At 37.1% G+C, this 13,247-nt stretch overlaps 1 protein-coding gene across 1 annotated transcript in view; it reads left to right on the top strand.

The window, feature by feature from the left end:
- LOC143251071 (IQ motif and SEC7 domain-containing protein 1-like) overlaps positions 1 to 12,661 on the top strand; it is a gene marked incomplete at its 5' end in the record, with an annotated part of 56,791 nt that extends 44,130 nt beyond the window's left edge. The window contains 5 exon segments of the mRNA XM_076502424.1: positions 186 to 285; positions 2,336 to 2,457; positions 3,198 to 3,411; positions 9,591 to 9,643; positions 12,077 to 12,661. Coding sequence (XP_076358539.1) covers positions 186 to 285; positions 2,336 to 2,457; positions 3,198 to 3,411; positions 9,591 to 9,643; positions 12,077 to 12,313 — 726 coding nt within the window.
- Between the last annotated feature and the right edge of the window lie 586 nt (positions 12,662 to 13,247).

The raw sequence follows: 13,247 nt of genomic DNA, 5'->3' as shown, positions 1-13,247 counted from the left end.
ATTCTTGGATCTAAAATCTAAAATTCTAGGTTGAAGTAACAATTGATTTTTGTGTCAGCGACGTCCTTTCTAAAGTACGTATATAAATATTTTTAGAACCATCTAAGATGCACATTTCCTTTCTAGTTAGTTTTGTGGAGATTTTCTAACCATCAATTAAGTAATTCTTGCTTTCTCATAAACAGGTTTCTAAAATCTTCAGTAAGAAGAAAACTGGTATTACTTACACGTTCCGTCAATCTTTTCCACTGTGTGGAGTTAACGTCTTACTTTTCGAAGCACCACGTAAGTTTTGAACCAGTATTAATTATCACCACTCAAGATGTTCATTTTTAATTTTTTGTTTTGTTCTTCGTCAAGTGTGGTTTGCAGGGATACCGTGCTTTACTTACCCTCTTGGTAAGTAGGCACATACCGTACGTTTCTTATCCCCTAGTTAATATAAAATATTTTTTGTGTGTATTGAGCAAGTATTGTTAACATTAGAAAGTCAGTCAAAGGAGCCACTGCGTTTTCTCTTGTCCTAGTTACTCAGGAATGTTTCCCATGAGACACCATAACTGGGAGGTAGAATATGCTGTGGAAATAGACAATAATATTTTCCATTAAAACTGTGGAGATGTCCCAAGGATACGACACGATTTCTTTTGAAATGGGAATTGCCATCATGTCGCGTAGGTAGTGCCTACACTCTGAGAAGAAACATTATGGTTATAAGCATATAATGGCATGTTTACACGGTCTGAAACAGAAAACGATAAGATACTGACTTCCTTTAAACTGGGCACAGCATGGCCAGGTGGGCCAAGGCGTTCAACTCGTAATCCGAGGGTTGCGAGTTCGAATCCCCGTCGCACCAAACATTCTCGTCTTTTCAGCCGTGGAAGCGATATAATGTGACGGTCAATCCCACTAAAATTTACTAAATTCGTAAAAGAGTAGCCCAAGAGTTAGCGGTGGGTGGTGATGACCAGCTGCCTTCCCTCTGGTTTTACACTGCTAACTTAGTGACGGCTAGCGCAGATAGCCCTCGAATAGCTTTGCGCGAAATTCAAAAACAAACAATCCTTTAAACTGAGGGTTCTTAACAGATGGTTCAAAGACCCATAGGAATTCCGCAGAAGGACTTAAGTGGGTTCTTGAGCTGGGGGCAAAAAATTGATTTTTTCCTCCATGATTTTGTGTGTATGTGTTTACGTATCTGTTTATGTGCATTTTTCTGAAGAGTGAGATCTCTAGCTTTCGAACTAGATTCTAAAAGGTGTGCGTGAAACACTTCTTTAAATACGCTGAGAGTTCTGCAGTGAATATGCCAAAAATGCACTTTTCTTTAAGTGTAATTATGACTGTATTGAAATAAAATATTGTTTCACTGTATTATAGATTGTACCTATACTCTTTGAATCAAATTCATTCAAAGTTATGAAAATCCTTGCGAGACTTCTGTTATTGTGTGGATCCCACCTAAGTACTGTAAATGAGATCAGTAAACTTAAAAAATATTACATAAATATAATTTGTTACGTATCATAATTTATCTCGGACAAGAGTCTGCGATTTATTATGTTACGTACAACGGTTCAAATAACCGGAAACTTAAATTCTAATTTAGAAGCTAATTAAATTTTAATATGTATTAACTTTATGATGTTTATAATATACTGAATGTAGCTAACCAAACCAATAATACGTCAGTTTATATATTTAAAACGAGATTCTCGAAGGCTCAACAATGTTTAAAAACACACTTACGTTTTTGTAACACAAATATTGTTGATTCTTATTCTCAAGAATATTTTACAAATTTCGACAACAGGCGGGAATTGCGCAATATACATCCAACAATATACGTCACATGCATCAAACATGTAGATGTATAACACACGTAGATATTAAAATAAACATATAAAAGTTAATCCGTTACAAAGTGTAAAAACATTGAAATGTTTAAGTTCAGGCAGAAGTTCAGGAAGTGGAGATTCCAGTGTTCTATATTATACAAAATGAAACATAAGGATGAATACATTGTTTTCTAACTCTTCCATAAACTCTGTTCAGTATCTTAGACAGATGCAAGGCTGAGTAAATTATTGTTTCTGTAAAGTCATTATTTTGCTATCATTAGCCCTTCAGTAGATGAACATCAGATTTTTTTAACAGGTTGTGCCTGTAAGTACATCCTCTTGTTATGTTACATATATATATTATACTGATTAACTGTGGTAAACTTTCATATTCATCCAAGTTCTCAAAAAATGAAAATGTTAATTGTTGTGAAATACGTTGAATATTTTAATAGTTTCACTAACTGCAGAAATGTTACGTTTTTCTACAGATTATTCTTACGGAATTAGGCTTACACGCAGGGTGGACAACAAGGTTTTAATTACTTTCAATGCTAGAAACATGCACGACCGCACTAAATTTGTAGATGATTTGAGAGAATCCATTCTAGAGGTGAGGTCTTTCAAAGTTGAATTGTTAATTTTATAAACACTTTGTAAAGAAAATGTGATTTTATCAAATAAAGGTAATAATGAAAGATTCATTTTCTTCTGTCTGTGTAGTTTTTGCTCATTGGACAAATTATTCTATTTTTTTAATCACTTTTAACAGCATCTTCAGCTTCTGTTAGTAAACCCTTTCATTAAAATAAAATCCACATCACGTTCATAACTAGCTCTCATTGGTTCATAACTTGTTTAATTCTTGCACGAGATTTTTATCGTTTCGCCCCTGCCAGTACAGCGGTATGTCTTCGGATTTACAACGCCAAAATCAGGGGTTCGATTCCCCTCGGTGGGCTCATCAGATAGCCTGATATGGCTTTGTTATAAGAAAACACACAGTTCTATCGTTTCACATTTTCCTTATAAAAGGGTTATTGTAAAATATAATTTTTTTTCACTCCACACATTCTATTGTAGTTTTTATTTATTCAAGTGTTGTACACATTAATGTTAAATATCGCAGGAAGGATTAGTTTTGCAATCTATTCTGAAAACTGTACAACATATTTTGAACTTAATGATGTATGTATGTTACATTGTGGAAAGCATCACAAATGTTTTATTTTTCAAATTTTTTTAATGTTAGATTCCATTTTCTTTGGCAATTTCGTTTAAATGTCTCCCTTTAGTTACAACTGTTAAGAATATTCTCTACAAAAAAATTTTTTTTTTTGTTTTCTTTCCCAGATGGATGAGATGGAGAATCTTCGTATAGAAGCAGAGCTAGAAAAACAGAAATCTCTGAGAACCAGAGCAACAGAGAACAGAGACTCTGGTGTCACAGATATAGAGGTTCATCCCTCTACTAGTCAAGAAAGAAAGAGACTCTGTCCTGATGGACAATCTTCAAACCGAAAACGTTCCTCCCTGTCCAACTCTCTCCTTGACCTTTATGATCATCGTAAGTTGCTAAGTTCTCAGATGATAGTAGAGGATAAATGTGTTATGTTTTCTTGTTGCTCCTTTTAAATACATTTAAGTGTGTTATTACCTTCTGATTATTGATTTTTTGTATCTTACCTTCTACTGATTGCATTTAGGAATGAATGCAAAACTGGCGTAAGCTGGAAAACCTCTATTTGAAGAATCCATCTGAAGATATTGGCCAATGCAGCAGTAGTAATCAGTTTAATAAAGTTTTCCATTTATTCGCGTGTACGTTTACCTTCAACCTGTGATTACTAGTAATTGGGAGATTTAACACTGATAACTGGTCAACGTTTATTGCAACCTCTGTCGAGGTGGATTTATTTACGTGATGAGGGGACAACCCAGAGAAGGTTCTGTATTTTCAGTTAAAATTCTCAGGAGTTTGAACATCCATGTTTTTTCCGGTCATGGCGACCCGTGAAGAGGAAGAGAAGACCTTGGTAGTTGAGTGGTGTCTAGGGTATTTCAGTACACCTCTTTGGTTTTGAATACATGTGAACGGGTGTTCTTTGGGTGCCCCCCAAGGTCAATTTGCTGAGCCTGTTGTGCTAGGGTCAACTGAGTACCAGTGTAAGGGCGTTCTCAACGGATGTTGTGGACATTGCATCTCTCGACCCAGAGTTCTCTGACCATATCTCCTTCACCTAAAACAAAATGGCCACTTTGATACAGCGGAACTGTCAAAGTTTTCGTTCTAATTTAGATGACGGCCTTAGTTGGTTCCTATCATCCTATGTTTCTCTCCATACAAGAATCTTTTTTGAAACTTGCTGATTCTCTCCCCTTTCGGCAGTTTTCTTTGTCTAAATGACAGTTTATATGATGTACGAGTTTGTGGTGGGGTGGCGCTACTAGTCGATTAGTACATGCCCATCTTGTCTGTGCGACTCGATGCACCCTCGGAGGCCATATCCATCCGTATCTCCTTGGGTCATACCATCATTCTCTCTACCTGTTTCCTGGAGAGCTTTGTACTCTCGCGAACAGCTGTTGTCACCCTTCTTCATCTTTGGAGACCTTAATCGACACAATCATCTCTAAGGTGATGCTTATATTTATGGAAGGGGTCATTCCGTGGAACATATCCTAGATCACGACCTTTCTCTCTTCAATACTGTTTTTTAACATATTTTCATATATACAGTCAATATTTTGTTGCTATTGACCTCTATTAGATCCCCTTCTCTTTTTCTCGTGTCAATACTAATCCACTGGACAGTTCTTTTCCTATAGTGTTGAGGGAGCTTGGCCTTAGTTGATGTCACCTTACCTGAGTGCCATAGTGGAAGTTGGGTCTAGGTGACTGTCTCTCTCGGAACTCAATCCTATTGTTATTGTCTTCCATATATTAACGACTGCTTGGAGACAGTAACTGATTTCATCATTCTTACAGCTGCTTGTTCTATACCTGAAACCTCGATATGTTTCCCACAGTATCCACGTATATGGAGTCTCCAGCCTGCTAGCAGGCACAGAAACAGGACTGGGATATCCTTTACAGGTACTCCTCTGTCTGGATTCCTGTATGTAGTGATGGGACCTCCCAAGATAGGTTCTGTTCTGTCACTTTACCTATTCTGGGATCTAAACATCCACTCACGCGTTTGCAATGCGTAGTGACCTGTGAAGGAGAGGATCCTGGTGGCTAAGGGGTTCAACCCTAACACACCACTTTGGCCTTGAATTCCTGTAGACGGGCGGCCTTAAAGTGGCCCCCTTGGGTCAATAGGTTGGTTTACTTGGGCTAGGGTCAACCAAGTAACAGTGTTGGATGTTCTCAACAGGTGTTGTGGACATTGTATCTGGTGGTGGTGTTTGAGTATAGTGCTCACACAACCCTGGGGTTGCTGCAGTGTCCTTGTTTGACATTGTAGTACGTCCCCTCGTAGGGTTTCATGGTGGGTAGGGTCAGTGGGCACTGAAATATTCCTTTTTTTATTAGGGATTCTCCAAATAAAAACCTAAATAATGAAAAAACACTCTATAAGTAAACGACCACTTCTTGAAGATTCTGAGCAGCAATCTTCAACATTTGTTGTACCTCATTTTCTTATATAACATTATCTTTCAGACAAGCCTTTAGGTCAAATGTCTTCCTTTTTTATTCGGAAGGGACGAGAGGGACTTGCTGGTTCTCCAAAGTCAACAACGAACTTCGATCTGGTGACATATTGATGGAAACATCCACATCTCAACACAGTGAACTCCTCTTGCAATTGCAATTGGGGATATACGTATTGAGGTTACACCTCATGTTACTTTGAATTCATCACGAGGAGTTATTGTTGAGAGTGATTTGAAGAACATTCCCGAGTTGGAGATTCTCGCTCGTTTCTCCACCGAAGGAGTTTCTACAGTGAGGCGTATCTCCACTCACAAAGATGAAATTACGTTGCCTCAGATGTTTCCAGTGTCAGCGGTTAGGTCACTCGAAGGCGTAATTTCGTGGTTTCTTGACGTGTGATCGTTGTGGTGGCAAAGACTACGATGCTTATGAGTGTGAAACAGACTCTCATTGCATCAATTGCAATGGCTCTCACCCGTCCTGCTTTCATTCTTGCCCTAAATGGTTGGAATAAAAAGAAGTACCATTTGAAAATGATTCATGACATTTCTTATCCTGATGCTCGAAAATTGCTGTCCACCACTTCAGACATATGCTGGTGCACTTCGTTCCACTACTACAGTGGGAGTGCAGACGGATCTCTCTGTGCCTCCAAAAGAATCGTTCTTAAACCAAATGAAAAGTATTTTGACCTATGTGGTTAAAAACGTTAATGAATGAACTTCAACATCTGTGCCCCTTACAGACATTCCAGGAAATTCCAAGATCCACTTCCTTTGGTTCCGCGTACAGGCATTTCCTCAGATTCATCTTCTACCCCAAGATGGAAAACAATCATTCGTTCATGTCCTCAGTCGATGGAATCCTCTTTCAACAGCAAAGATCTGCCAAATTGACCCAGGGCAGGATTCATGGAGGTCGATAGACCTCCCTCGAATAAAGACAGTAAAGAAAAAAGACGTGGTCGTAAACAGAAGGGTTCTCCACTCAATTCGCCTACACGTAAATAAAAATGCCCACCTTAATACAATAGAACTGTTGAAGTTTACATTCTAACCTTAATGACATCAAAACACTAATTGCGTCCTACCATCCTGTATGTCTTTCCTTACAGGAAACATTTCTGAAACCTAGTGATACAGTCACTTTTCGGCAATTTTCTTTGTCCAGAAATGATAGGCTGTGTGATGGTTGAGTGTATGGGGGGGTGGCACTGTTGATTGATCAGCATTTGCCCACCCTATCTTTGCCACTCGACACACCCTTGGAGACCATAACCATCTGTGTTTAATTTGGTCGTACCATCACTGTTTGTTTTCTCCTCATGTCACCTGGAGAGACATATGATCAATCAGACCTTGATGCTCTCATTAAACAGTTGCCATCTCCCTTTTTAATCCTGGGGAACTTTAATGGACATCATCCCTCTGGGGAAGTGCTGATATTGATATGAGGGGTCGCTCCGTAAAGCATATGCCCTCTAATCACAACCTTTCTTTTTTCAACACTGGTTCTTCTGTTTATTTCCATTCACCTAGTCAGTCCTTTACTGTTATCGATCTCTCAGTTTGCTTCACTTCACTATTCTCCCATTTTTCTACGAGGGTTGACAATACTCCACGAGGCAGTGATCATTTTTCTATAATTTTGAAAGAGACTGTGCGTGGCCGATGTCACCCGACCCGCGTGCCCCAGTGGAAGCTGGATTAAGAAAACTAACCCTTTTTCACTGCTCTCGCAGAACTTGATCCTGCCGTCGTCTGTAAGCCTTCAATAGACGACTGTATGGCAGCAGTAATTGACTGTATTATACAAACATCTGCTCAATGTATTTCTAAAACCTCAACACGTTTTCTACGATATCCTCGTCCGTGGTGGAATCCTGTTTGCCACATGGCACGGAAGGCTTAAAAACGGGCCTAGGATAATTTTCGTAGGTATCCCACACTCTCGCACTGCATTGCTTTCCAGCAGGCCCTTGCACATGCTCAGTGGGTAAAACATCAAAGCCAGAAGGAATCTTGGATTAAGGTCACAACCAGCATATCTTCTACCATCAATTCCAAAGTTATATGGGACAAGATTTGAAAGGTCAGTGGTCAATATAATTCTGCCCCTCTCTTGATCTTATTCTCTGATGGCCAGGAAGTAGCTGATACCTGTAGCATTGCCGATACTCTAGGTGAAAGCTGATTGTCTCTGTGACTACAATCGTCCCTTTACTCTGGTGGAACTCAAACTGGTCCTTCATCGGTCTGGCAGTATATCGGTTGGACCTGATGACGTACACCATGAAATGCTGCTCCATCTATCTCCTGCTTCTCTAGCTATTCTTCTGATTGTTTTTAACTTGATCTGGCAGAAGAATGTGTTTCCTGATGCCTGGCGTCAGGCTATTGTCTTCCCTTTCTCTAAGTCTGGAAAGAATCCCAAGATTCCTTCAGCTACCGTCCAATTGCTTTGACGAACTGTCTCTGTAAGACCTTAGAAAGGATGGTTAATGCTCGTCTTGTTTGGTTCCTTGAATCAAACAACCTCTTCTCGCCCACCCAGTGTGGGTTCCGACGACAGTACTCCACCATGGATCACCTGATTTGACTTGAAACATCAATCAGAGAAGCCTTTCTCAAACAGTATCTTTTATCAATATTCTTTGACATTGAGAAGGTTTATGATATAACATGGAGGTATGGCATTTTGCGAGACCTCCATATATATATGGGTTATGTGGTCATTTGCCCATTTTTTTTTTTTTTTTTTTTTAGTAACGATCAGTGAAACCAGAATTAATGTGTGTGTAGCACTTTCGAGCAGTGTTACTGTGGAAGGTTCCGATCGTGAAGCCAACAAACAAGACAGAGTCAATTTATTACAATAATTATTCACAAATTTATTAAATCACAATAATAATAATTTTACAGTGACGTTACTTACAGTTATTAATCTGATAATATTTACATAATTATGAAGTGATTTGGACACAATCTGAAAAATAGTAAAAATGAACTGAGAGTGTGTATCTGGAAGATCTTAATACAATTCGATTCACTCGTATGTCATAAGAACAAAGAAGATTTTAATACAATATACCATAAGAACAAATCCAATATCACGGTCATATACAGTTACAGCTTATTGTTTCAACCGTCACACGTAATTCTGAGTTCTCTAGAAGATCGATTGTGGTGTGACTTTCAACGGTCAGTTAGGTCTCTGTAGAATGTACTGTCTTCTCACCAGCCTTCGCAACATTTATACACTGTCATAGAACTCTAGAAACTTCTGGACTGTAAAAACTTCCGCACGTGAATGTCTTCATACCCTCTCTGGAAAGTTCGCTGACCTTCAATCTGTATTTTATAAAGTTTCGGCACTTAATCAGTGCCTAAGTCACGAACGTTCCAGAATATTTAGTAACTTGGGTTTAACAATCTTCGATGAGAAGCAGTCATATTAATTATGCTAAGGATTCTGACCAGGCATTAAGTTCGGAAGTAAAAACAGTAAAGTTTACATCTAATCATCAGAGTATTATTACTATTATTACAACAGTTTCCTTAAACATTATGACTATTAGTGTTAACTGTAAGATTGTAGCTGAAACGTTTAACTACACTTAGTTTAAAAGTTGTCTTATACCAGCAATAAAACAAATATTTAACAAGTAAAACTTGCTGTTCAAGTTGTATTATCGTTGGTTAACAAGTAAATATTGGTCTTCAAGTTGTATTATCATATGCACAATATAATAGAGAACATATCTGATACTTTTTATGTATACAAAATTATCATATTTTAATAATGTTTGCACAATATTAAACAAAATGAGAAACTCCAGTTTTCTGAAACAGCCTCGCCATCTAGTGAACAAAAAAGACATTTTTCTTTAATGGGATAACTACTGACGTGTAACGTACGTTTAATTGGATTTTAAATCTGTTTTCAACTCCGAGTACAAAGAGTTTAGGCTACTAAACGGTTTAAGCAATTGCTATATAAATAATAAATGAAGTATTTACGTGAGTGAAAGATAAGTACTTTTATTCATGACTAATGAGGTTTTTTGTTTATTGATTCACGTTTAGAAATGAACAAGCCTGTTCGAAGAGGTAGTGCAGGCTCTTTAGATAGCGGAATGGTGAGTTTTGTTTCTTTTACGAAACCAAATGTAACATTCCTACTAGTGCATATCTAAGGTACGCGTCTCCCAGCAAAATGTTCCAGTAACTTTTATATGTGATCGTTCAAACATTTCGTTAACATATTTAATTCATTCTATGTTAATAGTTTTGTTTTGGTCGGTAAGGACTTTTGAGTTGTTTTTCTCTATAATTGATTTTACATGTTACAAATTTTACCGTTTTTTTTTTCATATCACTCAGTTTCTTAGGTAAAAGGCAGTTTAAGCCTGCTTCATAACAGTTAATATGTTAACCCTTTGTTTCATGGGTAGAAGACGGGCCCGGTTTGAATCCCCGTCGCTCCAATCATGCTCGCTCTTTCAGCCGTGGGAGCTTTATAATATGACTGTTAATTCTACTATTCGTTGGTAAAAGAGTAGATAAAGAGTTGACGGTGGGTGGTGATTACTAGTTGCCTTCCCTCTAGTCTTACGCTGCTAAATTATGGACGGCTAGCGCAGATAGTACTCGTGTAACTTTGCGCGAAATTCAAAAACAAACAAACATAGGTAGAAGATATTTAAGCCTACTACATAACTGCTAATCCTTTATTTCAAAGTATAAGACAATTTAAGCATACTATATAACTGCTAATGTGGTAACTCTTTGCTTCATAGGTAGAAAGAAGTTAAGCCTACTTCATAACGACTAACGTGGTAAATCTTCGTTTCCAATAAGTATGTATACTACATTATCCACAAATGATTTAAGAAGTCTAACTTTTACTGGTATCATTATTCACTATTAATATTTTTCTAATGATTCAATAGATTTTTTAAAAACAAAATCGAGATTTCAAATCTAACGTCTTCCTGTTTCTCAACTTTCATCTGCTCTTCTAAGTCATGAGACATAACTTAAAATGTTTACATTCGACTCTCGTGGAAACCATTTCATCATCACAGGATGATGAACTGTCCAATAAACGCTAGTGACTATTATGTTGACTTTCACCCGACCAATCAACACGTGCACAAGTCAGGGATAACCATAACCAAGTGAATAACTTACTTTTCGTTCGTTCCAGTTCTGTATACGACCAAATTTTTCTGGTATTTTTTATGGATTCTGGTTTTGCTAACCAATGGGAAGTTGGTGTAAACAAAACTAAAGTTATTTTGATACAAGATCTCGAAAGGTGAATGTACAGCTGTTAAAAAAATTGAAATAAAACACAATGTGAGAAATGTCTGTTATTTTAAATTCTGTGTAATAGTTGTTGAAGAATAAACTGTTATCATTGTAATGCATCCATTTTGTATATTTTACTTTATTAATTTCAAATTGGCGAAGAATCAATACTATAGTACTCGTTATAACCACAGAATTAAAATATTTAATATAATTATTTTTCTAATAAAATAAATAGCCTATGAATAAACGCCTAATTTAGAAATTTGTTTTTCTAATTATTAAAAACATTAACTTTAAGACAAACTATAAAACTCGATGGTAAGCCTGAAGGCTTATAACTTTAGATTATTATAACCATGGTTGGCACAGCGGGACGGCCTATTGTGCAACTTTGCTCTTAGCAACAAACAAACAAGCTTTTAACAGTAACAGGTAAAACTCGTGCAAGTTATTTGTTTTTCTGAGAATCAGTATATTTCACTTAATCTCGTCCACAAGTGGCACAGCCATATACAAGTCTGCGGACTTGCATCCCTATAAACCGGATTTCGATACCCGTAGTAAACAGAGAACAGATGGCTCATTGTGTAGTTTTCTGTTTAATTACAAACAAATACTGTACCTGTGTGATGTCGTTTATGACTTGGTAAGTTGGTGAGATCTGACTTAGCTTCAACCTGATTCTGATTGGTCGGTTCAAACATCAGAAATTAGTCGCTAGTTAAAATACATCATCATACGATAAGCTAAGATGAGCTTATCTAATAAGGACGACAGTATTTAGTCGCCAGCCAAAATATTTCACCGTCAAACGGTCAGTTAACTAGTAAATACAGCAGTGTTTCTGCTTGTTTTCTTATAGTTTTAGTCTTAACAATATTTAAATCTGAAATACTGAGCAAACATTTTGAAGCTTCTTAAACCATGAAGTATTTAAATCTGAAATGTATAAATAATTATCTATTGAACCTGTATTCTAAATGTGATAAAGAGATAATTCAAACACAAATTAGCCATCACTATAAAGTAAATTAGATATATCTGTTAATCAGAACATAATAAAACTTTGTGATTAGAAGTCTGCTCTACTGATAAGAAAAGTAAAACAAATTTATTTATGAAAAGTATGAATACGTAATTTTCATTTATTTGTGTTGTACGAAAATAATGTTCTTATTCAAACATATTATTAATTCGATTTTTAAAATATTTACTCTCCCGTAAAATATAACCTAACCACCCTTTGTTTTCTCCAGTCGGTGTCCTTTCAGTCGTCGGCCACGAGCACCGAAAGTCAGGATTCATCATCTCAAGGGGTGTCTTGTAGCGGAACGTGTGAGATTAGGAACATTTCGGAGACCATTGTTGCACAAGTCACACAGGGTGAGAAGTCTACCAATCAGCAGAGCTTTCTAGGTGGATTATTTGGAAAGAAAAATAAGACGCATAGCAAGGGCAACATAGCAAAAGTTTCCGAGAGCACTGATGTGTAGAAGTTGGTTACGACGTACGAAACGAACGAAGGAACATCAAACCTACTTGTTACTGAAACTGAGCTGGCTCCAAGCGTAGACATGAGAACTATTCCAAACAAATAGTATTTATTTTGTCTTGACTATTATTTATAACAACAGATACCTAATTGGAGCCTTTGTTTTTCAGTTGTGTTTTGTGGACTAGTTCCTCACAATCTCCTGCTAAGTACACAGCTTTATTAGTTGGCTTTGTGAATTTAATAACCCTGTTGTTAACTCCGGCGCTGTAAGCTTGTATTGTAATCAAATGTTTCCCATCATTCCAAAACGGAAAGCAAGAATAAAACATCTTCAAATAAAAATAAATCTACAAAAGAACAACCCGAAAAAAATTTTCACTGGGTATTTTATAAACAACAGAAACTACTAACTAGCGAGAGCAGAAATTCGTTACGAAACCGTTTAGATTCGACTTGGATAATACAGTGTAATGCATGTAGAGATTGGACGTGTTACGTGAAACCGATTTTGTAGCTTTACCTTGTATAAAATTGAAACCTATACCGTCACATCCGGTGATACTTGATCTAACGAAAGTGTATCTTTTATATGGTCCTGTCATGTACAAAGCAAACCTTTCCTGAGTTATCCATAATCCATCTAATTATGTACGAAGACGACGCTTTTAAGGTACCGAGGTTGTGGGATCGAATTACCATTACTGAACATGCTCGTCCTTTCAGCCATAGGAGTGTTATTATTTGATGTTTGGCCTCACTATTCGTTGGTAAAAAGAGAATCCAAGAAATGCCGATGGATGGTGTTGACTAACTGTCTTCCCTTTGATCTATCACTGGTAATTTATAGACGGCTAACGTAAAATAGCCTTCGCGTAGCTTTGCACAAAATTGAAAACAAATTTACAAAATCTGTTACAACAGTTCGATTACGT

The sequence above is a fragment of the Tachypleus tridentatus genome, chromosome 5, assembly GCF_004210375.1.
Source record: "Tachypleus tridentatus isolate NWPU-2018 chromosome 5, ASM421037v1, whole genome shotgun sequence".
Lineage (NCBI taxonomy): Eukaryota > Metazoa > Arthropoda > Merostomata > Xiphosura > Limulidae > Tachypleus > Tachypleus tridentatus.
This window is presented reverse-complemented; position numbering and strand designations above follow the sequence as displayed.